The 27,860-nt window shown below is 45.3% G+C and overlaps 1 protein-coding gene across 2 annotated transcripts in view; it reads left to right on the top strand.

Annotated features, from left to right (window-relative positions):
• The first annotated feature begins 4,986 nt into the window (after positions 1-4,986).
• Positions 4,987-27,860, top strand: part of STAC3 (SH3 and cysteine rich domain 3) — a 54,644-nt gene continuing 31,770 nt past the window's right edge. Inside the window, exons 1-4 of one of the 2 annotated variants that reach the window (XM_083171230.1) lie at positions 4,987-5,086; positions 17,930-18,203; positions 24,223-24,320; positions 25,634-25,715. In XM_083171230.1, coding sequence (XP_083027356.1) covers positions 17,948-18,203; positions 24,223-24,320; positions 25,634-25,715 — 436 coding nt within the window. In that variant the 5' untranslated portion in view covers positions 4,987-5,086; positions 17,930-17,947. Of the gene's footprint in view, positions 5,087-17,929; positions 18,204-24,222; positions 24,321-25,633; positions 25,716-27,538; positions 27,641-27,860 lie in introns of those variants that run through there. The other variant, XM_083171231.1, reaches the window with a different exon arrangement.

The following is a 27,860-nucleotide window of genomic DNA, read 5'->3' as shown; positions in this document are numbered from 1 at the left end:
CTATAGGGTCCAGCCAGCATCTTTTCCTCAACCGCCTGAATCCCCATATCATGGGGTATTACTGTGTACAACGAACAGACATCAAGCGATGCCAATCTGATGGTTTCAGAGATATCAGTAAATTGTTCAATATCATTTAAGAGGTGGCCAGTATCACGTAAATAGCTTTTATCCGTGATTACAAATGGCTGAAGAAAGTAATCTAAAAACTGGGCTATAGGTTGTAGTATTGATCCTCTGGCAGAAATTATTGGTCGCCCAGGCGGGTCGACCAATGATTTGTGCACTTTAGGCAATAAGTAGATCACAGGGCACAAGGGGTATTCAACAGTTAGGTAGTCTCTGACGTTGTCATCAATCCAAGTTTTAGTATGTCCAATTTTAATCACAGCATCGGTTTCCCTTTTTATTCGGGGCATAGGGTTAAAGCCTAATTTAAGGTAAGTATGTGAGTCAGATAGTTGCCTCTTGACTTCAGCATCATATTTTATTGAATCCAACAAAACTACTGTACCCCCTTTATCCGCATTACGTATAGTAATAGATGTATTTTCTCTCAAGTCACGTAAGGCTATTCTTTCTGCCCTACTCAAGTTATCATATGAAACATGTGTATCAGTTTTCCCCAATACCTCATGGTTCACCATTCTAACAAAAATTTTTATGCTAATATTATTCGAGGAGGGGTCAAAAGTACTCTTGTTCTTAAACAAAATATTTGAGGGGATTTGTGGGCGGTTATCTCTACTGTCAAAGAACTCGCGTAGTCTTAGTTTTCTCCCCATTTTATGTAGGTCAACAGACCATTTAAATGGGTCCAATTTGTTTGTTGGAATAAAGGACATGCCCTTTGACAGCAGAGACTCCTCTGCCTCTGAAAGTTTATGTGCGGATAAGTTGAATATTAATTCCCTTTTTGACCCTTTTTGTTTTTGTTCTTTCCTTGAGATCCTCCCCCTTCTTGGGTGGGGTCTCGTTTTGCGTTTATCCTGGACCTTGTACCTGCCCCTAAAAAAGCCCCAGAAGGAGGTTTTTCTCCTCCTGAAAAATCTCTCTCAGAGGAAGACGAATATCGATTGTCAGACACAGATCGGTCGCCACGAGGGCGGCCTTGTCGTCTATTACCAGTAAATCTGGGACGTGTAGTGTCACCTGATAACCAACGGTATACACCGTGGTGTTTGTAATCCATTTCGACACTCTCAAGTTTTTTTCTTTTAAATGATATTAAATCAATTTGAAATTTATCGATCTGTGTCTGCAATTTCGACATCCAATCCTCCTTTTTGTCATTTTTTAAAGTAGCTAAATATTCAGTGTTGTATATTTGAATTTCACTTTTTATTTTTGCCAATTCAGTACCAACCTCTTCGATAACCAAAATTAATAAATCAAGTGAGCATTTATTTAACACCCCACACCATCGGACACAGAACGCAGGGTTCTTTCGACCGATGGTGGGGGTGTTATTCACTCTAAAGCCACGTGGTATCTGCTTTTTCCGAAAGTATTCGGACAAAAACTGTCCATGTAGGACCAACTCCACTTCCCGTCTCTTGAGTTTCAACAATTTATGAAAGACATCAATTGGGGTCTGCTCAGGCAGTTTATCAAAATCTATACGGTTAAATAACACTTTCTCAATCTCATCGTCAGTTAAACTGACTAGATGGCTTTCAGCCTCACTATGGCCCTTATTCTGAATCGGACGGTACGGCCCGCGTGCGGCCGTACCGCCGATGTTTTTAGTCTGCACATGTGCAGAGGTCAATCTGCGCATGTGCAGCCCCATTCGCCGCAGACGTATTTCGTCCGCCGCAAAGGGGGCGTATAGGGGCGTGAGGGGCTTCATACCCTCATTTCCCTATGTATACGCCCCGCGTTTCATGGGCGTTCCCATGCAAACGCGGGGCGTATGCATGCTAATTAGGGTATGACGCCACTGATGGGGGCGGAAAGCTGACGTCGCCGGATGTCAGCTCTCAGCCCCCATACAAGCTATCACACGGACGATTGTCCGTGTGGTCTCAGCTTGCGGGAGCTGCTGTGGCGTGCGGCCCTGCCTTCGATGGTCGACGACCATCGAATGCAGGGGGCAGCTCCCACCATGGTGGAGGCGTACGCCCCACCATTTTTATGCGGATCGCCAGCCGTCCGTGTACGGACGGCCGTGGCGATCCGTCTCGTGGGCGGGGATTGGTTTGTGCGGCCGGAGCACCGTGTGCGGCTCCGGCCGCACCAACCAGAATAAGGGCCTAAGTAAGGCATCATCCAATATCCCCAAATTATGGGCCATAGTGCAGAAAAAGAAATGAACACACACTGTCCAATAAAACCAGGCAGCTATATAAGACACACTGATACAATATATAAATCAATAATAATTTTTATACATACTGTCTCCTCTATTAATCCGTGGATGTTGCCACTGTATCACACAATGTTGTTTTTAGTATAAGGAATATTTCTTCTTTCAATGATAAGACAATAGTTTTCCAACATGTCAGTCCAATGTTTAGGGTGCCGACCCAAGGAGTATTTTGTAGATATCCTGGTATATTGGGGGGTTACGGGTGACACTCACTATGAAAGTCAATTAGAGCTGGGGTGCACACTCAGAAGTCCTTACGGAAGGACCATATGAATACGTGGGTACAGAAATGAGGCCACTCGCCAGACTGAAGAATATTTTCAAAATTCCATTTATGTATATATATATGTACACACACACACACATTTTATTGTGCATTCTTTGATGTTTCGAATTTGTGTGGACTAAGGGGATTATTCAATTGGCTGAAAGGTGTTGCCCGCATTAAATATGCAGACATCCCATTTTACCAAGGGTATGTGCACTACCCTTCCAATATCTGTGGTATCCAATTAAGTGAAAATTGGTCACAGGATTTTTTTTTTAAAGGTAAATGCTAGCTTGTGTGCAGGGAGTAGGTGCAGCCCTTGCGGCAGTGTAGTTTGTGCAGGTAGCATGTGCAGGTCTAGCAGTAATGTATTGTTTGATTGTGTGTAGTGTAATGTGTGCATGGTCCTTGTGCAGGGGATGCAGTTAAAATCCCGGCGGTCGGGATCCCGGCGCTCAGAATCCCGACGCCGGAATCCCGACCGCCGAAATTCCGACCGCCGAAATCCCGACACTTTCTCCCTCCGTGGGTGTCCACGACACCCCTAGAGTGAGAATAAATTAGCGTGCCGAGCGTAGCGAGGCACCGAGCCCGCAAGGGGGGGCGATCCACGTCCCCCCTTGTCGGGATTTCGGCGGTCGGGATTCCGGCGTCGGGATTTTGAACGCCGGGATCCCGACTGCCGGGATTTCATACTGAATCCTTGTGCAGGGCTAGGGGTAGTGTAGTGTGCGCACGGACCATGTGCAGGGCTAGGGGTAGTGTAGTGTGTGCAAGGCTAGGGGTAGTGTGTGCAGGGGTAGTGTAGTGTGTGCAGGGCTAGGGGTAGTGTAGTGTGCGCATTGACCATGTGCAGGGCTAGGGGAAGTGTAGTGTGTAAATGGACCATGAGCAGGGATAGTGGTAGTGTAGTGTGTGGGGGGAAGCAGGGTTAGGGATATTGGGGGTTATTCAGGTTGATTCACAAGGCTGCGAATTTGCAGCCTTGCGAGTCCACCAAACCCCGCCCGGCGAACGCACGCCCCCCCGCCGCCCCAGCAAAGTGCGGCTTTGCCCGCACAGCAGCGAATGGATGTTTTGCATAAACATCCATTCGCTTTGCTGGGGTGTCCACCCACATCATTCGATGATGACTGTAGTCCTAAAGGCAGTGACGCGGGTGTGTGGGCCAGGTAGCTAACATCACCGGATGTCAGCTGCCCGCCCATATCACGCCAGCGTGCACGCAAATGTAAGTAACTCAAAAGTCACTTATATAAGCGTGCACGCTAAACATCATAAAAAAACAGTGAAAAACCCATGTCGACCTTATGACCAGTCGACCTTCCTCATGTCCACCTTTATGCAAATTCGACCTTAAGTCATGTCGACCTTGGCGCATGTCGACCTTAAGTCAGGTCGACCTTCCTGCCAGTCGACCTAGTGGGGTCGACCTAATGACTGTAGACCTAAATGCAGTCTGACGAATGATCCCATTCCGTCCTTATGTAGGTAGAGCAATGAAGCAATGTATGCCACCCCCAACATTTTTGGGCCATGTACAATTTGGAGCAATGTTTTTTTTAGAAATCACGCACAGCTTGGTTTTCCTGGAGGCCCAAGATTTTTAATTTCTCACATGGTGCTCAATATTTTGTAACACATACTGTACATAGTGAGTCCAATCTTTCCAATATTCCATATTTTAACCTTTGCAGTCCAATTTTTTTTTTAGCAATTCAAACAGTCTGGTTAAAATGTTTAAATTATTTGTAATTTTTTTTAAATAAAAAATGGTCTACATTGAATGTTGAACAATGTTATGGTTCTTCTTTTAAAGTGGCTCACCATTGGATCTGCTACTAGCGCTAGAGCTGTTGAACCTGACTAGACATTGGACTTGAAAGGGTTTACGGAAAAATCGCATGGACATTCAAACTCCTTGGAAAGACCCACCCACAAACCGATGTCCAGACCGCGTCCCTTCCAATGCAGTGTCATCGTTGCCCTCGTTGCCCTCGTTGCCAACTTAAATCTGTTCCATTTTGCTGAATGCAACTGCAGCTTAAGGGGTCACGCATATGCACATCATCGTACGTATAAGCAGAGCTCCAGAAATCTTTGAATAGCAATTGGCGCACTTACTGAATTAGCCCCTTTGCCTGCAAAAAAAAAAAGGGAGCGTGCATATCCGCAGTATTTCAAAATTAGGAGGGAGGACCACAAAACTGTGACAGAGGGAACAGACAGACCAGGAGCATGTCATGTTTTCTATGAATGTAAATTATAGGTAATTTACAAAATTGGAAAATGAGAAGCACAAATCAGGACCTTTGAGCAATTAACTTGATCAGGCCCCAGGACATGGTAACAGACACACGGAGACCCGGACCACGGAGCAATATCCATACAGCAGGCTCTCTTCCCGGGCTCCTACAGAGACACGTCTCCGACCACAGAGGAATAAGGTATCACTCTGCGACTGTGCCTCTCTTTCTATAAACTTTGGGACTCTGCATTCGGGAATGCATTAAAGCAGAATCTAGTCCCCCATACTTTTTCTCTCTATATATACCAGCCCCCGCTATTATTTGGAGTACCGCTCACCCCCCACCAATACCCAAGGGCAAGTGGGGAGCAGCAGCATGCTCTAGAGAGATAAGAGGCTTGGCTATTTTCTCTATATTAATTCTATACACCTAATTATTTTTCTCACTGGTACGCACTCATCCCAAGTACTCAAGGTGAATACCCTGCACTGAACTTGTATTAACAGGGCATATTTCCTTTTTAGGAAAGGGACAGAAGTAATACCTTAATTTCTACCCTATTATTCAGGAAAAGGTACGCGCTCACTTGTAAAAACCACGGTTATCCCAGACAAGAAGCAGCAGTCCCTAAAACCGGTGGGGGTTGTTTTCCCACCATTTATCACTTTTCTGAGAGGCACCGCAGACATACCATCTGCATTTTTCTTATACACTGGTGTTAACCAGAAAGCAATTTGAATATATCATTATTCTTGTGTCAGTGTCAGGTTTTTAATATAATTAATCTATTACCCATATTGTTATCCAATTAACACTGCACTCAACCCATATTGTTATCCAATTAACACTGCAATCAAACAGTGTTTAGATGGAATCAGTACATCTGTCAGAATGAACTTAGGTCTACAGTCATTAGGTCGACTGGCAGGAAGGTCGAACTGATTTAAGGTCGACATGGGCCAAGGTCGACATGACTTAAGGTCGAATTTGCATAAAGGTCGACATGAGGAAGGTCGACTGGTCATAAGGTCGACATGGATTTATCACTGTTTTTTTATCCGAATTTCGACACAGTCAACATGGACACAGTTGGCAATGAGAATCGGACCCTCGCATCGCTCGCTTCGCTCGCAATGCTTCGGGCACGGTGGCTCGCTTCGCTCGCCACAGCTTTAATAACCTCCTCCACGCCCTAGTGGATGGTAGGGCATGAAATACCGCCTGTCGGCTCAAAAAACAGTGAAAAACAAAATGTCGACCTTATGACCAGTCGACCTTCCTCATGTCGACCTTTATGCAAATTCGACCTTAAGTCATGTCGACCTTGGCCCATGTCGACCTTAAGTCAGGTCGACCTTCCTGCCAGTCGACCTAGTGGGGTTGACCTAATGACTGTAGACCTAAGTTCATTCTAATAGATGACCGCTTCCCGTTTAGAAATATCTGTTATAGGGTGTCACTAAGCACAGGGGAAGATATTCCGCTATCTCCCACTGTGCTCTAATATAAAGTGCATGCACTAATATCTATTCATCCTTTGCATTTGCAAACCTGACTCTTTAATATACAGTATATGCAGTCAGAGACAAAAGTTTATAGAAAAGTGTCACTGAACACAGGGAGAGATATTCTGCTATCTCCCACTGGGGCAGATGTATCATAGCGGCGCGATAAGCGCCGCTATAATACTTCCTGCTTCGCCTCAATAGCGAGGCGAAGCAGGAAGGGACATCGACAAGATGTATTAACATCTTGTCTGCCGAAGCGGGGGAGCGTTAACTCCCCCCTCCGGCGATGTCCCTTTCTGGAGATAGCGCCTCAGTTAATACTGATCGCTATCTCCTGTCCCCCGGCCGGCCGCACTGGGCATGCGCGGGATCTCGCTGTTAACGTGAGATCCCCAGCGCAGCCCAGACCTAACAGCAGGGACAGCGCTGTCCCTGCTGTTTAGATAGGGCTTCGCCAGCATGATGCCGTTCATACATTGCTGACCGTTCATACATTCGGCCTGCTATCATTTTGATAGCAGCGCCGATATGGACAAGGGAGCATAGCGCCCCTGTCCATTACCGCATCCCGGCTCTATCATACATGGGGGAGAAGCGGTATCAGTGCACATAACGTGCGCTGATACCCTTCTCCCCCATAACGACAGATAATACATCTGCCCCAATGTGCTCTAACTCACAGGGCATGCACCAATATTCTGTCTGTGACTAACCTGATTATTGATTTTACACACAGTCAAGGAAATTGAAAGTCACAAGAGTATATTTGCAATATTGGAGTAATACATTAACCAAAATGTATATATTTTCGCAAAATTCAAAAAATTAATTTATCTGTCAGTTGCTCCAAAACCGCCCAATATTTATAAAGAGTGGCGATTATAATTTTTGTTTCATGTATTTGTATGTCACTGTATATGTGCTGGAAGTTAATGTACTGTTCTGTCTGTCCTTGTAAGAATCTCAGTTTGGTTCTCCCAAATTGGAATATGCCCCTCAAAACACTGGACACAGGGCATTGTGCACTTAGTCACCTTAAGACGGATGGGGACTGCGTGCATATTCATTCCTAAATTTCTCAATAGAAACCATTTGCCATAGGGGTGCAATGAAAAAAATACTGTTAATCTGGAGCGCAGTGATTCAAAAATTTGGGAAACTCAGCTGTAAGTGATCCTATCATTATTATCAGGCTGTAAATCCCTGTGCAGTAGCTGTGTGATCACTGCGCAGGCACTTCCCAATAGAGAGAAAGGCACATACATATATAATATCAAGACAGACATCCAATTGTTTGTGAAGGGTGCAATGTGCCATTGCGGCAGGGTTTCAATTCCGGCAATGGCACCCAATTTCACACCCATTGCGAGCTGGTTTCAACCCACATCTGCACAACATTTTTGGAGCCCTCTGGGAGTGAGCACTCTTCGGTGAGTGTGTCTGCTGACACAAGTAATAGGATTGATCCGATACATAGATAAATGTATATACATATAAATCCAAATACATAAGAGATTTGCACCAGACCATACTGTATTTGCTGGATTTGGATCTGATTAGTCGTCCAGATTTGGATTTAGATTTTTTTTAAATTGACAAATCACATAATTTGGATCTTTTTGGATGCTATTGTATTATTAACCTGATTAAAATAATATCTAGTCATTTGTAGTCCATTCTGATGTACTCACATATCACAATATTGCTTTAAATTGTTCAACAATATTGCCTAAAGGCTGCAGTGAGCTGGCAGGTGACACTAAGTGACCTGCGAGCGCCCTGTGCGGGAAGCAGGTGAGCAGCTGACATCCCATGACGTTGGGGAATTGGAGGGTGCAGTGTGGCTGTTGTTTCAGCAGTGCAGGAGTGCCAGCTATATTCATAGTGTGGAGGTAGTGGCAGTGCGAACAGCATCCTTAATGCGAGGTTGCCGGAGATGCTGTACAAGAGAGGAAGCTGGTGCCATCTTCCATGAGTTGTCCCATTAAAGTCAATGGGAAACCATTGATTGGGTGAAAGCCATGACAGACGGATTCAGTATTGAATCCCGGCGGTCGGGATCCCGGCGTTCAGAATCCCGACGCCGGAATCCCGACAGCCAAAATTCCGACAAGGGGGGGACGTGGATCGCCCCCCCTTGCGGGCTCGCTGCGCTCGCCACGCAGCGGGCCCGGTGCCTCGCTACGCTCGGCACACTAATTTATTCTCCCTCCAGGGGTGTCGTTGACCCACCAATAGGGAGAATGAGTCGGGATTTCGGCGGTCGGGATTCCGGCGTCTGGATTCTGAACGCCGGGATCCCGACCGCCGGGACTTTAACTGCATCCCATGACAGACAGCTCTCTCAGCCAATCAACAGCCACCTATTGACTTTAAAGGACTTTTGAAAATTATGCCACTATCTTAAATCCCCAGCCCAACGCTGTTGCCACTGCCTGTTCCCCGGCATTGCTCTGCTCCTAAAAGCCTTTCTCAAATTGCTCTCCCACCCATTCCAATGCCTCTGATTATTATTAATAATAATGATAACCATAATAATACTTATTATTTTAATTATGTAGCGATCTTTCTCCAACAGGACTCAAGGCGCTTAAATTTGTATTTAAAGCAATATAATTAAAACATTGCACATTGTGGAAAAATAGTGACAGATGAAATACTGTAGGCCATCTCTATCCGGCATTACTTTCCTTAGTTAATTACAATAAATCAATGATCCCGGAACATTCTAAATGGGGAAAAAAGAACAGTTGTTATCAATTAAGTCTATGCAGATGGACTTTTACTGTAATGGAATGTGACCAATAGCAAAATATATGTTCCCTTGGTTTTTGTCTAATGAGATATGGAAAATACATTAGTGTAGTGGTATAATGACAGGTTTGGCCACATTTTGATATACAGTATCTTATAGGTCTAATTGTCACTACAGTACAGCTAGCAAACATGGATGAAGACATTAGCGGATCAGGTGCTATAGAATAACTTATGCTCTAAATACAGCATCAAATGATGCTATTCTTTTATGGTATGTAATAAGGGGAACCAGGGTTAGTCATAGAACTGTAAATATCCGCAACAGTATATACATAAACCCTATAGTCAGGCCAATATTTTGCGCTCTGCCAGAACCAACCAGTTTTGGTGTGCAGGAAGTAGTCCACATGTGAGTGTAAGCAGGACCATAAAGGGATGCTATTACAGCTGGCTGGCTATAATACTAACATATACAGTACGATGAGGTTTTGAGTTTATAAAGTATGTAAAAAATACATAGAATATATAAAAAATTCTTATTTTTATTATTCTAATCATTTTTATATTCAAAACTCTGGAGTAAAAAGTCTACGGCAGGTGAGGCAGTGCCTCACCTGGCTACCTTTTCTGCACATCTCTTATCAAAACTCAATGAAACTCCAGCAGTATATACTGGATATTGCTGCACCTTTGAATAATGCCGGCATGTACCCCTGGGACCTTTTTCATGGTTCACAGGCAGCAATTCGCAGCACTGCGTGTGATTTTATCGCCGCTCAGCACTCGTCCAGCTGCCCCCCCTCCCCCCTCGCTAGCCGAATTCGCCCGCACGGCTGCAAATGGATGTTTTGCATATACATCTATTTGCAGCCTTGTGTGGGTGGAACAAATCATTCGATGGTTGCCGATTTGGAGCATACACACAAAATTAAGGTGCTCTAAGGTGCCTTAGATTTGCGTGAGCCCTGATTGAAAACAGAGCTGGCAGCAGACATCCGGCAGCCATGTAACGGCCTCATTTCCATGGGAATGCCCAGCATTTTCACATACCCTTCAACATGACCCATCCCATTAGGTACAAAATGCTCTGTTCCTGGACTTTCCTGCCAGTGACAGTTACAGATGTGAGCCTACAGCACAGTCCAATATTCAAAGAGGGGGGGGTCACATCAACTCTCAGTGATGTTTGGGATGGCAGCTGGTGTGGCTCCCCTTTTTGAATATTGGACTGTGCTGCAGGCTCACATCTGTAACTGCCACTGGCAGGGAAGTCCAGGAACAGAGCATTTTGTACCTAATGGAATGGGTCATGTTGGAGGGTATGTTTTCATGGGAACACCCATGAATTGCTGGGCGTTCCCATCGGCTTGTCTACCAGTACCTGCCCCCGGCCCATGCCCTCTGCCCGCACCAGAGGTCTGCACATGCGCAGAAATGCGCATAGGCCAAACACCGGTCCCCTGTGCAAGTGCGCCGGGAACCGAACGGACCAGAATAAGAAGGTAAATAAAACACCATACGTTTTCTGGACCAGAATAAGTTCCCTAGGCTCATACTGTATATTGTGTGCAAAGCTGGCTCTGGTACTGTACTTGACAGGTACTCCTCAGCCATTTACCTCACCGCACGTCCCTGGCTAGTACACTCCAATGGCTGTAAGCACAGATGCACTTCATGACGAAGCTGACTATAGTCATGTACTGAACCTTTATTTGCAGAAATAAAAACGTTTTGAGATTCCGCATTTGTTTTAATGGCAAAATAAAACCGTTCTGTATCTTTCTGAAGGATGCCGGTATACTGTATTGTTCTGCATGCACTCGTTATTACTCAGTCTGCATGGCATCACTTAGCAGCAGTGCAGCATCCATACATACATCATGGCCACAACATTTCTGCTGATGGTTCTACATATCACTTCTGGGAGGGCTTGCAATACATAACAATACCAGATTTAGGAGGGAATGTGTCTAGACCTGGAGAGAAATAAAGTAGAATGATGTAAAATACCAACCAATCAGCTCCTCAGAAGTGGAACTACCATTGGAGCATTGCATCTGCTGCACCGAAATGTGTTTCTGCCCCCATTGAAGGTACATGCCCCATGTTCTCCATACTGTACAGGACATTGTGCTTGTACCCCTGTCACCAACTGTCTCTGACTGCCTTACACTGCCCCTGCCTCTCCCTGTCACCCATTGCCATGTGGCATAGTCTGAACTTGGATTGTGGCGAAGGAGGGGGCCCACATTATATTTTTGCACCTGGGCCCACCACTCACAAGTTCCGCTAGTACAGCTCCTGCCCTTTTTATAGCATAGCCTAGAAAGTGACCAAATCTTATTGGTAGGTTCTGCCCTTACTTGAAGCTAAATCCATTGGACATTCAAGTATTTTTTAATACATTTGAAGTACGTTTCTAATTTTTAAAAAAATCTGAAATGGAGACACATTTTACCTTGTTTACTGATGTTTTTGACTATACATTAATCAATAAATCAGTCAGTCACTACATTAAATAAACATGATGTGTATAGTTAACAGTCTAGTTCCTAGAAAGAAAAACTAATTCTTAACAGCAGATACTTTTAGAAAAACAAAAAACCATCAAGTCTATAATCTGTATTTAAGAAAGGCATAAGGCAAAAGTGCGCATGAGCCGTCCGTCCAAAAGCAGCCAGCGAAGGCTAGATTTTGCTGGCTGCTTGCAGTGAGATTGACTGGGTGTTTGGGGGGTGGTAACGCATTGGTTTCTTGGAGTGCCTCAGAAAACGCAGGCATTCTCCGGCCGTTGGGAGGGACTTACTCGACTGCTAGACTTCCTCTGTGTTGCGAGCTGGGGAAAATAATTTGATGGTGAGTGATTTTTCCACTGTGTACTGCTGCAACACATTTGCAGGCGTGCATGGGAGCTGGGGGTGGGAACTCAGCGGGGCTGAATCAGACCCAAGGTCACTGGCAGACCAGTGACCGGGTCTGAATCAGACCCAAGGAACAGGATATCTTTTACCAGTCATAAAAGGTTGTGTGTTCCAGCTACTGTACTTGTTCCAGTCCCAATCAACCAGATCTTTTATGTCATGTTAAGAAGAATAAATCCTGAGGAGGTTATGGGAGAGTCACATGGTCTACCCCAACCCCCCTCATCTATCTAATGAGAACGTTAGTTAGGATTAACTGACTGATTCAACCACTTCTGGGAACAAGAGTTAAAAACAGAAGGGTGGGTGCATTAGAAGCTGGTTAAAAATAAGTGTGAGCAACAGTTAACTCCAAGTTCCTTTGCCTTAAGTAGATTCTTAAGACTGGTCATAAATCGAAAGTATGTGACCCTTTTACAGCCGAGTCTGTACCATCTTCTAAATTAGGGAACTCTGTTTTGTTTCTTTTATTCCCCTGTTTCTTTTTATATGATCGGCAACCATCAAATGATTTCTTCTGTTGCGGAGACATGTGCAGGCATATTAAAGAGGGGAATCGGTGGCCAAGGGGGGGTCGTCGGACGGCGTTTCTGGTCCTCGCAGCTTACCGAGCCAACCAGAATCACCCCCCTACTAGTTCAGATCACCAATGCATGCAGTCCACTTATGCTGAGCATCTCCTTCCAAATTATCATCTCAGAGAGTCGCTGCTGCTTCAATGCACCCTCCAATGATAATTATTTTGTTCCCATTTCTTTAATCATCCAAGTTTGAGTATTAATGTACAATAATATTGTAGTTTAAAAAAAAAAAAATCATGTATTCATTAACATATTTAGCCGTAGTTTTGTAATTCATAATACCCACCTGATATGATTACATGTTAATAATAAACAATGGTTTCGTAATTCTTTGAACTGTAAACGGCAAATTTAAGATTAGATCAGAGCTGTTTAAGCTTAAGGCTTCGGGCCCATTTACTATTAAATGGGCCCCGAAGCCTTATTATACTATTTATGGAGCACGAATCTCCGATCCCTCCTGCCCTGCTGGGTTTCTATGGGGGATGCAATGCTGCCCAATGTATCAATATCAGGCAGCAACACAGTGGGTCCCTGGGCTACCGCTATTCTGAGATGATGGTAGCCCATTGTAGCCTATGGGCTATGGACAGCACTGCCGAAGGGGCAGTGCAGTCAGCGGATTCGGTGGGTGGTCAGCACTACTCGACACCCAGCAAAGCAGACTGCATGAATGGGCTCCTTTTGGAGGGACATACTGTACATTCGGGAGAAAAGATCGCATATCCACCCAGATTGCAATACATAGGGACTTTTTGCAACTGTCTCCTATTTGGCTGGAGTCCTTCATTTGCCTCCTAATGTAAAAATCATCATCATTCACATATTTTCACAAAATTACTGCATATGGAATGATCTGGGCCGGTGCTGCCTCCACCTCTGAATCATAGCCAGGGTCCAAACAAAACTTTTCTACTGACATAGATGAACCATACTTGCCTACTTTTGAAAATTAGTTTCAGGTAGATTCAGGTAGATTTTGCAAAGCACCCCATTGAGGGGGTGTGTCATGCTCCACCCAAAGGGCGTGTCTCGTTCCATATATGGAGAGATTGTGAAAAGAGATTCTGAACGTGGCACCTAGAAGCGTGGGTGTGTACTGCTACATATAAGAGGAATCTTTTCAAATTACTTATATCCAAATGTAGATGAGCTCCAAATCAGTTAGTAAGAGATACTATACTTGGTAAAGTGCTGGGAAATGGTGGTGAAGATTCAATGCAACTGTATCTATCTCTCATTCCTTTTTCCCCAAAAAATGTAACAGTGTAATGTGGGCTAGGGGAAATGAGGGAGATTGCTTCACTAATCAGGGAGAGAGGGAGATTGCAGCTATTTCAGGGAGTCTCCTACAAAATGCAAGAGGGTAGGCAACTATGAGATGAACCCGGGAATGTGTTTTTTTTTTTATGGAAGACAATACACTTAATGGGGCAGAAACTAGCGTAAATAATTAAATATCCTATGTACAGTACTATATAATATAGTGACGACATAAATAATGGTACTTGTGACTTATCTGGGCGCCCGATGTTGAAATTGTATGCCAGTACCCTAAGCATGCGATTTGATGCGATTTCCCTTGAAATTCCCTTGAAGAGAAAATCACGTTGCATTGTATGCTATTGTATTGCATGTGATGCGATTTGATGCGATTTTAATATGTACAGGCACCCAGATGCCTGTTTCATATGTGAAATGGCCCCCCAGACCCCATTTTTAATTGTATACCCACCCTGATGGCTAAATGACCCCCATTGTTAAAGCCACCCCACTATCAACGCCAACCGGAAGCATGGCGAGCGCAGCGAGCCCGCGAGGGGCGGCGGTACGTGTGCTCTGACCTTTTCATACCCCCACTATCCACGTCGGCGTGGAGTTGATTTTATATAGTGTGGCGAGCGCAGCGAGCCACCGAGACCGAAGCGTGGCGAGCGCAGCGAGCCCCGCGAGGGGACATGGATACCTTCACAGCTATACGCGTCCCCTCGCGGGCTTCACAGGTATCCGCGTCCCCTTGCGGGGCTCGCTGCGCTCGCCACGCTTCGGGCTCGGTGGCTCGCTGCGCTCGCCACACTATATAAAGTCGACTCCATGCCGACGTGGAGAGTGGGGTATGAAAAGGTCGGAGGACGCGTACCGCCGCCCCGCGCGGGCTCGCTGCGCTCGCCACGCTTTGGGTTGGCGTTGATAGTGGGGTGGCGTTAACAATGGGGGGCATTTAGCCATCAGGGTGGGTATACAATTAAAAATGGGGTCTGGGGGGCCATTTCACATATGAAACAGGCATCTGGGTGCCTTCATATATTAAAATCGCGTCAAATCGCGTCAAATCGCATCGCATGCAATCTGATTGGGCGCCCAGATAAGTCACAAGTACCTAAATAATAATAAACAATGAAACAAATACATGCATAGGATATAGTGGTGTAGCTATGTTATGCTCTACTAACCAAGCTGCAGAATTTATACAGAGGTGTCAGTGTATTCACCTCTAATTGGTCTAGGTCTGAACTATATATATATATATATATATATATATATATATATATATATCGATCGATCCAGGGTGTCCGGCACGACCTCCTACGTTCAATGCTGCATGGGTGCCCGCATAGGGGGAGTAGGTAAACTTGGATGAAGGATGCGGCACACCATTCACATAAACACAAACAACTTTTTAATGCATATAGCTATATGCATTAAAAAGTTGTTCGTGTTTACGTGAATGGTGTGCCGCATCCTTCATCCAAGTTTATATATATATATATATATATATATATATATATATATATATATATATATATATATATATATATATATATATATATATATATATGTCTCAGACTTCTAGAACCAGACACTCAATCTTCAGAACAAAGGAAATTCTGCGCTGAATTTTTCAATTGACCTTTTGGCTGAATTCACAAACACAAATACAAATGAAATAGTAATTACGGTACTTGTGAGTTATCTGGGCGTCCGATTTTTTGATTGTATGCCTTAAGTTAAGGCATACAATCAGATGCGATGCGATGCGATATCGCATCGCATGCGACCATTGGATGCGATGACCCGATTTTTCCATAGGAATCAATGTTAAAATGGACTGAGTCCATTTTAACATGGAATTCAATGGGAAAAAGGGGTCCTTTTCATACCCCTACTATCCAAGTGGGCATGGAGTTGGATATAAACCTGTGGCGAGCGTAGCGAGCCACCGAGCCCGAAGCGTGGCGAGCGAAGCGAGCCCCGCGAGGGGCCGGTATTCCGTGTCCCCTCGCGGGGCTCGCTACGCTCGCCACGCTTCGGGCTCGGTGGCTCGCTACGCTCGCCACAGGTTTATATCCAACTCCATGCCCACTTGGATAGTAGGGGTATGAAAAGGACCCCTTTTTCCCATTGAATTCCATGTTAAAATGGACTCAGTCCATTTTAACATTGATTCCTATGGAAAAATCGGGTCATCGCATCGCATCCGATGGTCGCATGCGATGCGATGCGATGTCCCGATCCGACCCGATTTAAAAATCGGACGCCCGGATAACTCACAAGTACCGTAATTACTTTTTTATTATTTTTTATTTTTAATAGCTAGCAAAAAAAGGGTATGAAATATATTGCTATAAAATATGAATATAGAAATACATCATTCAGCCAAAAGGTCAATTGAAAAATTCAGCGCAGAATTTCCTTTGTTCTGAAGATTGCGTTTCTGGGAGGCCGGGCAGGGGACCTGATTTCCGGGACCCTCCCAGCCATTCTGGGAGGGTAGGCAACCCTGGGTGACAGTAAGAGGGTGTCAGGGACAGCAGGGGCCCTTGTTCATTGCACCGGCTGCTGCACTCCACCTCTGATTAATGATAATTTTTTTACCTACATGCTCAGTGCCAGGGGTTTCTTGCTCATTGCCAATAGTTTCTTGCTTGTTGCCAGGGGCTACTTGCTTATTGACAGTGGTTTCTTGCTCGTTGGCAGGGGGTTACATGTTCATTGCCAGGGGTTACATGCTCATTGCCACGGGGTTAGATTGTCATTGCCAGGGGGTCACATGTCCATTGTCATGGGTTAAATGCTCATTGTCGGGGGTTTCTTGCTCATTGACAGTGGGTTACATGCTGGTTGCCGGAGGTTACCTATTCATTGCCTGGGGTTTTTTCTTGTTGCCAGGGGTTAAATGCTCATATCCATTGGGTTACATGCTCATTGCCATGGGGTTAGATTGTCATTGCCAGAGTGTTACATGTCCGTTGTCAGGGGTTAAATGCTCATTATAAGGGATTTCTTGCTCATTAACATGGGGTTACATGCTGGTTGCCGGAGGTTACATATTCATTGCCAGGGTTTTTGCTTGTTGTCAGGGGGTTTCTTGCTCATTGCCCAGCAGTTTCTTGCTTATCACCAGGGGATTACCATACCCTCCAACATGACCCATCCCATTAGGTACAAAATGCTCTGTTCCTGGACTTCCTTGCCAGTGACAGTTACAGATGTCAGCCTACAGCACAGTCCAATATTCAAAGAGGGGGGGGGTCACATCAACTCTCAGTGATGTTTGGGATGGCAGCTGGTGTGGCTCCCCTTTTTGAATATTGGACTGTGCTGCAGGCTCACATCTGTAACTGCCACTGGCAGGGAAGTCCAGGAACAGAGCATTTTGGACCTAATGGGATGGGTCATGTTGGAGGGTATGGATTACATGCTCATTGTCAGGGGTTTACTCATAGTGCACCAGTACTCCCGGAATCCAGCACTTCCGGGTAGGGTTGTACACGCTGCGTTCCGCTGACAGAGGCATTGTGATCATTGTACCATGTAGTGAATGCTATAAAGACCATAGTGCATACTGGTGCCTTCTATCTAGTATTAACCGGTGGAGCCCTCTAGAAAATGTAGATCCCAAAATCTTTGCAGACATTTCAATGCAGACACCATTTCCCTTGCAGCTATGTGATCCATCTCTTTCAAATCTCTGGTTGCTCTACAAAATGCAAATGTCCTAATATTTCTGGAGGCATTACAATGTACTAAATCTCAGTTAGCTGCTGTACATACAGAACAAACCTATTACTTTGAAAATAAACAGCACTGACTACTATTCATTAAGGTTACGCACCCCTCCTGAAGAGTGTGCAGTGCCTTAGAAAATAACTAGTATTTACCCAAAATGTCTGTTTAAAAAAATCATACAAAATATATTATTGTTAAATACTGGCAGATCCGTATTGCATCCCACATTATAGCTTTTGAATCTTATTTAATTATCTATTTCAGGTTCTGAAATTGAGGGAAATGTTCAAGAAGAAGCAGAAGGCAGAAAGTGAATCCGAGGCCCCAAGCCCAGAGGCTCAGCCAAATGGAGAGCTGCCCAATTCTGGGCCTATTATCTACTACATCTATGAGTCAGAAGAGGAGGATGAGGAAGAGGATAAGAACGAGGAACCACCACCAGAGCCCCCTCGTCCTGTTAATGACAAACCCCATAAATTTAAGGATCATTACTTGAAGAAGCCCAAGTTCTGCGATGTGTGTGCCAGAATGATTGTTTGTAGGTTATTCTTGATGCTCTTTTCAGTGTTTGGTAGAACGTCTCCCAGTGACGGGCAGATATAGAAGTATACCGTGCTCCTTGTGAGCATATACATTTTCAATACTTTTTATTGAGCATTTATGATGGCATATTTTAGGGATCCATCCTATTCAATGCTAGTGGGCCATCCTATATAATAAAAGGCTATCGTTGCTGCTCACCTCAATTGGGGGATTCAAGTGTTTTGCACATGATTGGCCACGTGGGCCGAATGGAGTTATTCAAGTGTTGCTCCGTTTGGTCGTGCACAGCCGCTGCTGCTGACATTACTGTTATGTTGTATGCTAGTAACTAATTACATATAACTGACTGAAAATTAAACATACTGTACCACATCATGCCTAATGGCTGCAATTCATGGTCTGTGTGGGGACAGAATTCTTCATCAGCGAATCAAGTGATGTCTTATATAGATGGATTGTAATTGCCAAGGGTTAATCAAGAAACGTGATTTGCCTGTGTGTGCGATCATCAGCTGTGAGGACAAATGCCCCCAAATCGCTCCATATGTGTAGGCTCACATTAGACTCCCCTCAGATTGACTGAATATATGATTCCGTCACTTGGCAATTGGTGCACTGTAGGTATTAACTGCTGTATAACTATTTGGTTGATGTATTAAAATGCATTTTACTTTTTATAATTACGTGTCCCGCTTCACCTGCATAACATGGAGAAGCAGCCACCCTTTTGCTCCTGATGTAATTTCCCCCTTTACCTGATAAGGAGAGCCATTATAGTCAGCTCTCCTTATCGGCCATTAGGACTGTGCTATTATCGGGAGATCTCATGCGCAGCCCAGATCCGGCGATACAGAAAAGTGGCTTTTAAGGGCGATGTATGCCTGACAAGCATTCATACATCGCCTGGGCCTTAAAAAGCAGAGGGATTAAAGGGGACACCGAGCATTAAGAGGCAGGCAGCCTAACGCTGCCATTGATGGGCTTCTATGTAATTTGTTTATTTATTTACAGTTTCTTATAATGAACATGTGCGACTTCCAGTCAGCACCTTTGCATTACAGCTTCACTCTGCAATGCCCGGAAGGCTTCACTGAAGCAGCAAAGGCAGGACTGCGTCCTAAATTGCTCTCGATATAGCTGGCAAGTGCGGTACAGGGGCAAACAGCAGTAAACTTAGTTAACCACCATACCTTCCAACATGACCCATTCCAGGAGGAACAAAATGCTCTGTTCCTGGACTTCCTTGCCAGCTGCAGATGTGCAGTTGCAGCACAGTCCAAAATTCAATAGGGGAGCTATATCAACTGTCACTCCAAACACTGACAGACACTACAGCCAGGGACTCACTGACAGATGGGGGCAGATGTATCATAGCAGCGCTTATCGCGCCGGTATGATACTTCCTGCTTCGCCTCAATAGCGAGGCGAAGCAGGAAGGGACATCGACAAGATGTATTAACATCTTGTCTGCCGAAGCGGGGGAGCGTTAACTCCCTCCTCCGGCGATGTCCCTTTCTGGAGATAGCGCATCAGTTAATACTGATGCGCTATCTCCTGTCCCCCGGCCGGCCGCACTGGGCATGCGCGGGATCTCGCTGTTCACGCGAGATCCCCAGCGCAGCCCAGACCTAACAGCAGGGACAGTGCTGTCCCTGCTGTTTAGATAGGGCTTCGCCAGCCTGATGCTGGCGAAGCCAAAGCAGGCTTCGTGCGGAACGGTCAGCGATGCTGACCGTTCATACATTCGGCCTGCTATCATTTTGATAGCAGCGCCGATATGGACAGGGGCGCATAGCGCCCCTGTCCTTTACCGCATCTCACCTCCTTCATACATGGGGGAGAAGCGGTATCAGTGCACATAACGTGCGCTGATACCCCTTCTCCCCCATAATGACCCTTCATACATCTGCCCCATGGTGTGCCACCCCTCTTGGCACTTTGGGCTGTGCTGTGGCTGCAACTGTCGCTGGCTAGGAAGTCCAGATACAGAGCATTTTGTCCCTCCTGGAATGTGTCATGTAGGGAGGTATGAACCACTGTTTGGTGAATTCTGCAAGGATGACATAATCCCTTTAGTAAGTGCCAAAGGAGTTATAAATCATTATATCCTGTTTTCAGCAACTGTAATTATGTAAAGGAGCACATGTGACATTATTGTGTGCAAATTGTTAGCACATTTTGCGATGGGATAGACTAAAAGGCAGTTTTCTAAAGACCAATCAAAATTGTCTACTTTCCGCACATCTGGGAGACCCTTGAATTCTGCTTAGTCCCCATGGCAACCCAGGAGAGCAGGTCACCCTAACAAATCATGCCCACTTCTTCATTTAATGAGAAGGATGGTGGCACAATGGCACAATTAGATTATTACCAGTAAATTGCTTCAAGATGGTCCCATGCCCTCTGCATAATGTTTTTATTTGCAATGTTTGCTGCAGGGGGTGGCCTCATTATGATGTGTTTCACCCCAATCCCCACAGTGGCACCTGGATCTCCCTGTTGCAAGCTCTCCCAGAGGGAAGAAACAAGGCATTCATGTATTCAGTGTATAGGTGCAAAGGATGGGATTCCACCAAGTGTTTCAGGCCTTGGGGATAGAAACTACCTATTCTTAGCAAATATCCGGTACTTGTGTAATAGCACGGTGCCTGTTACGTAGTTAACGTAGCGGCCCTGTCAGACTCAGCATAGTGTTCGCTCGGCCAATGTAGTCAGCATAGTCAGTCAGAAGTAGCGTAGTATTCCCGCTCAGTAGCGCACGAAGGGGGGGGTTCTGAGTACCCAGAAACCCCCCCAGGAGTCTAAGGGCCCTAGGCTGTGGTCCCCATCCAAGCCTGTTAATTGCTCTTCCTAGTCAGATATTTCAGGTTCTGTCTGACTTAGAGTTTTTCTGAAGGTCTATTTCAAAAGCAGGGACTTTCCCCCTTTGATGGACACTAGTAGCTTGTTCCCAGATCCAGAGATATCAGCCTTCCAGCAGCTGGTTACTGCTCCTGCTCCACACACCTGGTATGTAGTTCTATATACTCGTTGGCAGATTGCTCTGCCTCCTGAACTCTCATCCCCTAGTCCCCAATATCATTTGGTAGGTGGGATTCTCTAGTTTTTAATTCCATTAAAATCTAAAAAATCTATTTCTGGGAACTGGAGATATCTGCAGTCAAGCAAGCATATATTTATACATACAATATACATTTGGTCTATCTATAATACTTTAACTGACCCGGCATATACTGGGCCACCTAAGTGTCCATCCCCGTGCTGTGCTCCGCCCCTCTGGAAACCCCCTTCTGAAAATCCTGCGTTTGCCCCTGCCGCTAGCGCAGTAAGCATAGTCAGCGTCCCTGTCAGAAGTAGCGTAGTGTTCCCGTGGCCAGCGTAGTCAGCGTCCCTGTCAGATATGTGTTCCTGAAACACCCCCACTATCAAAGCCAGCCCAAAGCGTGGCGAGAGGACGCAGAACGTGTCCCCCTGACCTGTTCATACCCCCACTATCCACGTCGGCGTGGAGTTGATTTTATAAAGTGTGGTGAGTGCAGCGAGCCACTGAGTCCGAAGCGTGGTGAGCAGACACGCAATACATGTAAAGTAATCCACGTCCCCTCGCGGGGCACGCTGCGCTCGCCACGCTTCGGAACTTGTTAGCACTCATTCCTGTTGCCATTTTAAAATGCTGTTGAATGGCAGCTTTGAGAAACCATCCCTGTGTGGGTCAGATACGACCAGACTGAGGAGGAGGAGGCTCCCAGTATTGCCAGCTATGTACTTTTGGTAATGTGGTGGCAGTGGGATATTACTTCAGTAGACAGCTCATCTATCTGCAGGAAGATAGAGGGATATCCATCATAGAGAAACAGAAAATCGCATTAGTGTATAAGATTGTAAGTGGGTTGCCATCGCCAGTACTATTTTTCTGGAAAAATAGGTCCAGGATGTATATATTGTATATAGCAACAAAGGCACTCACAGGGGACTTTAAAATAAAATGTATCGGTACTTATGTAATATCTGGGCGCCCGATTTTTTTTTATTGTATGCCTTAACTTAAGGCATACAATCAGATGCGATGGACCCGATTTTTTCAGATCGATGCATCGATGCGATGCGATTAACGCGATTTTTACATTGGATTCAATCTTAAATGGTCCCTGAGACCCAATTTGACATTGGGTCCAATGTTAAATGCCCCCCAGACCCCATTTTTTTTATTGTTTACCCACCCTGTTCATAACCCCACTATCCAAGTGGGCATGGAGTTGATTTTATATAGTGTGGCGAGCGCAGCGAGCCAACGAGCCCGAAGCGTGGCGAGCGGACGCGGATTACTTAACATGTGTTCAACTCCATGCCCACTTGGATAGTGGGGGTATGAACAGGGTGGGTATACAATAAAAAATGGGGTCTGGGGGGCATTTAACATTGGACCCAATGTAAAATCGGGTCTCAGGGACCATTTAACATTGAATCCAATGTAAAAATCGTGTCCATCGCATCAAATCGCATGCGTTTTGGTTGCATGCGATCGACCCGATTTTTCCGACCCGATCAAAAAAACAGGCGCCCAGATAATACATAAGTACCAATGTATCTTATGGAAAGTACATTTTGGCCCAGAACAGGTTCAGAAACCCAGTTCCTGATGATGTCATATTTAATTAGAGGTTCAGGAACTGAGTTCCTGCTGGTTCCTGCTGAAAAATAGCACTGGCCATAGCTGTGTTCAACTCAGGTCTTGGAGTGCATCAGGCTCTTACACCTTATGATAGCTACTAAGGTAACTGGGGGCTAGAAATAAATGTTACAGACTTCCATAAAATGTCATAATGTCCCAGGTTGCCCGAAGAGTCTGGCAATCTTATTGAAGCTGGGTCGGCTGGGCGCAACACGGTGATGGAAGGGAAGGGAGAGTGTTTGGGGGATACAATTGTAGAGTGCAGCATATTGTAATGTAGTCATGCCTATGTTATAACATCAATCTACTATACAAGGCCATGGGTTTAACATTAGAACTACTGTATTAACACTCTTTACAGGCTGTTTGTGTGTGTATGGTTTATGTGTGCCAAACTATGTACCTGCCATGGGGTAGTCCGTTTAAAACTTGTCCATGCAGTAACAGGGCACTACACAGAGCAGTACAAAGGGCACCGCCATGGGTGCAGCAAGCTGGCTGATGGTGTTGTGGTGGGTATAGGTTATTGGGTTGACCCTATTTAGGTCGACCAGCATTGGATCAACCACTAAAGATCGACAGGGCTTAGGTTAACACCTGATATAGGTTAACAGGGGTGGAAGGTCAACAGGGTTGGAAGGTGGACACAAGCATTAGGTCGACAATGGCAAGGTCAACGGTCAAAAAGTCGAAATATTTTTTCACATTTTTGTTCTAAATTGTTGACATGGACACCGTCAAAGTGTTCAGGCACAATTTTATTCTCCCCCCACGCCATAGTGGATGGTAGGGCATGAAATACCACCTGTAGGCACATGTCAGCAACAGAAAAACTTGTTGATCTGAATAACCCCCACAGATAACTGTTGGATGTGGAGGAATATGGGCAGCAATAAAAGATATGGATATTGTTCTTTAGTATCGCCATATAAATTGCCCTGATTTGTAGCTTTTGAATAAGTAGTTGGATAGAATAGAGACTATACTACAGACAAACTCCTTACATATAGGTGTTCTATCAGTGAAGATAAGGATCTCCGCAGCTGTGTAGTAAAGAGGTTTACATGCATATTAACTGTACAACTGGTAGGCCTCTTTCCCACACGGGAACTGGCTGCGGTGCTTGTGCCTGCCTCCTTGAACACGTCATATGTCACTTCTGTGCTGTTGCACTCAGATCTGTAACCGAAGTGCACTGGTTTGCGTAGCAGAATCTTATAAAGATGATGGGAGGAGGAGAATGCATCAATAGTTTTTTTGAATGGTTTTGTTGAGTGTGTAGAAGGCCCATCGGTGCTCATATATCTATAATCTCTGATCATCTTTTCTGTTTTGCTTGCAGTAAACAACAAGTTTGGATTGCGATGCAAAAACTGTAAAACCAACATTCACCATCATTGCCAGTCCTACGTTGAGTTCCAGAAATGTTTCGGGAAAATAGTAAGTTAGAGAGGTTTAGTCAATGCTGTAAAGTGGAATAAAAGAAAACATACTGTGCCTTTAGTTCTGTGCTAGGAAACACAAAGTACAGAAATGCACCAGTCAACATACAGTAGCTACAAAGAAAAAAAAAATATAAAAAATAAACTCTTTTTGTTTGGGCACTACTTATACAGTAGGTGCAATATAGTTTTGTGGCAAATTGTCAAAAAATTTACCCAGAGCAAATCAGCAATGTCTAGCTCCCTGGTTACTGTGGCTGGCAGCTGTAAGAGAGTCTATCAAGCAACTTACGTATGTGCCAACTTATCAGGTCCAGAATGCATGTTGGATCTGAAAGCCTGTCTTCTGGGGCTAATTCAGATTGGATCGCTAGGCAGAGAAAAAGCAGTTTCCTACAATCAAAAAGTCGCTGCCCAGAAAGATAGAATAACTGCCCCTTTGGCAAAATTGCAAATAGCGATCAATTTGCAGATCCATTGACAAATACCCAACCATCAGTTCCCTAGTCTGCTAAAGAACCAGGCTGGAAGTGGTCATCGCTAACGTCAGAGACCCACCCAAATAAACGCCTGTGCTTTCACAAACACACTCAGAAAACACCATGTCCCCCCCTTAAATTATGGCTTCCTGTCAATCAAACTGCATTTTCCATGGGACTTCTATGCGTACGGATATTAAGTCGCTAATTGCTGCCGCCCATGCCAATATGAACACTGCAAATGCGCAGTTGTTCGATAATTGAACGGATTGTGAATACTTTAAATAGCAATCCATGCTGAATTGGTCCTCTTCTGCCCTTTTTTCTTTGCCTAAGTTTCCTTGGTTCCTTCCAGGTGGCTAAGTAGTAAACTGGACCCCCCCTCCCCCTTTCATTTGTCTATGCAGGATCATACAAATAAAATAATTTTCCCAAGAACTATGATCTACAGTACAATATAGATGTAATATTGTAATATGAGTAAGCTAAGAAGCATTCACCCGATGTCGGGATCCCGACTGTCAAAACACCGACAGCCGGGTTCCCGACGGCCACCTGCTATTTTCCCTTGTGGGGGTCCACGACCCCCATAGAGGGAGAATAGAATAGGTGGCTCGCGTAGTGAGCCACCGTGCCCGCAAGGGGCTGAGTTGCGCTCGCCATGCTGTCTGGGTCCGGCCAGTCGGGATCCCGACATCGGGCTAATATCACACCCAGAAGGTGCTAATAACAAGTTTCACATTTTATTCTTGAGTCATGTAATGCATAGTGTACTGTACATGTATAAAAAGATGCTATGTCATACAGTAAGTATATTTGTCTTTTCTTTCAGCCTCCTGGATTCCGGCGTGCATACAGTTCCCCGCTGTACAGCAATCAGCAATATGCATGTGTGAAGGAACTGCTGCCTTTCTGTGAGTCTCAGTACTATTTATACCCTTTATTACATCATAAGAGATGAGCTATTTGCAGATTAGATCACATAGATCAGAGGTGGGCAATAGGCGGCCCGCGGCCGGATGCGGCACGCGAGACGCTTATGTCTGGCCCGCCGCACAGACCTTTATTACTATGACAAGCGGCCCGACTAGCATTAGCGGCCGCTTGTCATTTAACAAGCAGATTTTGCTTTGCGGTGATAAAACAGACCTTTCCGACTGTGCTGCGCACGGCATTACTGGGAGCATGGGAGGGGACGCGGCGACGCGTCAGCCGCCTCCCGCCATTGGTTGGTGCGGCCGCCACGTCACCGCGTACCCTCCCACAGCCCAGTAATGCTGTGCAGGGCGGACGCTCTCCAGTGTTGGTGGGCGCAAGCAGCTAGCTACGCAAATACGCAGCTAGTCCTCATCTCTCCTGGCTTCCCCCCTCTCTCGGGCACCACACTCTCCGGAAAAAATAATGGTACTTAAAATGTATGAGCAATTATTTTATGTGCTTTATGTGCATATGATATATATATATATATATATACTCCAATGCAGCCGGCACTCTATCAACATAAGTAACTTGCTCCAGGTGCCAGAAGAGTAAAGAAGTACTGGTCCAATCCCCGCAGGGAAATAACGGCACTCAGGAGACGTTTAAATGCGGTAAAAGGTTGTAATGGGTAACAGGGGAACGTTTCGGGGGTTTAATCCCGTCTTCAGCCCCACACCTACAGACGGGATTAAACCCCCGAAACGTTCCCCTGTTACCCATTACAACCTTTTACCGCATTTAAACGTCTCCTGAGTGCCGTTATTTCCCTGCGGGGATTGGACCAGTATATATATATATATATATATTATAAATATATACACACATCTATAATTTATAGATGTTTGTATGTATGTGTCGATATATGTGTGTGTGTGTGTGTGTGTGTGTGTGTGTGTCTGTGTATGTATGTATATATATATATATGTATGTTGAAAAATCCTTTATTCACTACCTGTCCCTCGTTTGGATGCATTTTTCGTGATTTTTATTGTGTGCGGCCCTCGAATATTTAGTGAAGTGTAAACATTAAGGTACACGATGCCCGCGATGGACCCGATTTCCTTTGAAATCAGGTCCATTTTGCCGGCAAAGGCAAAATCGCGAGCATCGCGTCGGTCGCGGCCATTAACATGGCCCCCGACGCGACCGACGCGATGCCCGCGATTTTGCCATAGGCTTCAATGTTAAAATATTTTTTAACATTGAAATCGGGAGCATCGTGTCGGTCTTGTACCATTATAATGGCACGAGATGAGATGGACTTGATTAAGTTCATCTCACATAGGAAACAATGTGAAATGGGCCAATATGACCCATTTCACATTGTATATGGCCCCGTCGTCACCCCACGATTGACGCGAACCCGAAGCGTGGCGAGCGCAGCGAGCCCACGAGGGGCGGCGGTGCGCGTCCTCCGACCTTTTCATTCCCCTACTATCCACGTCGGCGTGGAGTTGAGAATATAAAGTGTGGCGAGCGCAGCGAGCCCGAAGCTTCGGGTTGGCGTCAATCGTGGGGTGGCGTTGAGGATGTCAAATTGGGGGTGTAGGGAATATTTTACATTGAATCAAATGTAAAATCGGGTCCCAGGGACCCTATTCACATTTGATTCAATAAAAAAAATCGGAGTCGATCGCGTCGGTCGCATCGCATGCGACTTTTCCGACACGACCACCCCGATGGAAATCGGGGTGGCCGTGCTAGGAAACAAGTACCGATTTTTCTGACTCCTTGAATCTTGAGATTAGAAAAGTCATCAGCCTGATGGTCAGCAACATGGAGTCGTGACCCAATGCTGAGAAGGATCCACTTTGGGGTCAGGACCCACAGTTTGAGAACCGCTGCCCTAGACAAATGGGTACTCTTGGCATGAATTAAACTATTCCATGCTTCTCTTTTGGATGTGCTGGCATATTATGCTGGGCTTTATATAGAGCATTTCCTCATTCAAAGTCACTGCCACAGTGGAGCATGCACACATGCACACACACCATATCTCCCAACTGTCACGATTCCGTCGGGACAGTCCCGATTTTCGGGTCCTGTCCCGCTGTCCCACCCGCGGCAGGCATTGTCCC

Source organism: Crinia signifera, chromosome 2, assembly GCF_055691185.1.
Source record: "Crinia signifera chromosome 2, ASM5569118v1, whole genome shotgun sequence".
Lineage (NCBI taxonomy): Eukaryota > Metazoa > Chordata > Amphibia > Anura > Myobatrachidae > Crinia > Crinia signifera.
Note: the sequence above shows the minus strand (reverse complement) of the source record. Positions and strands in the feature narration are given on the sequence as shown.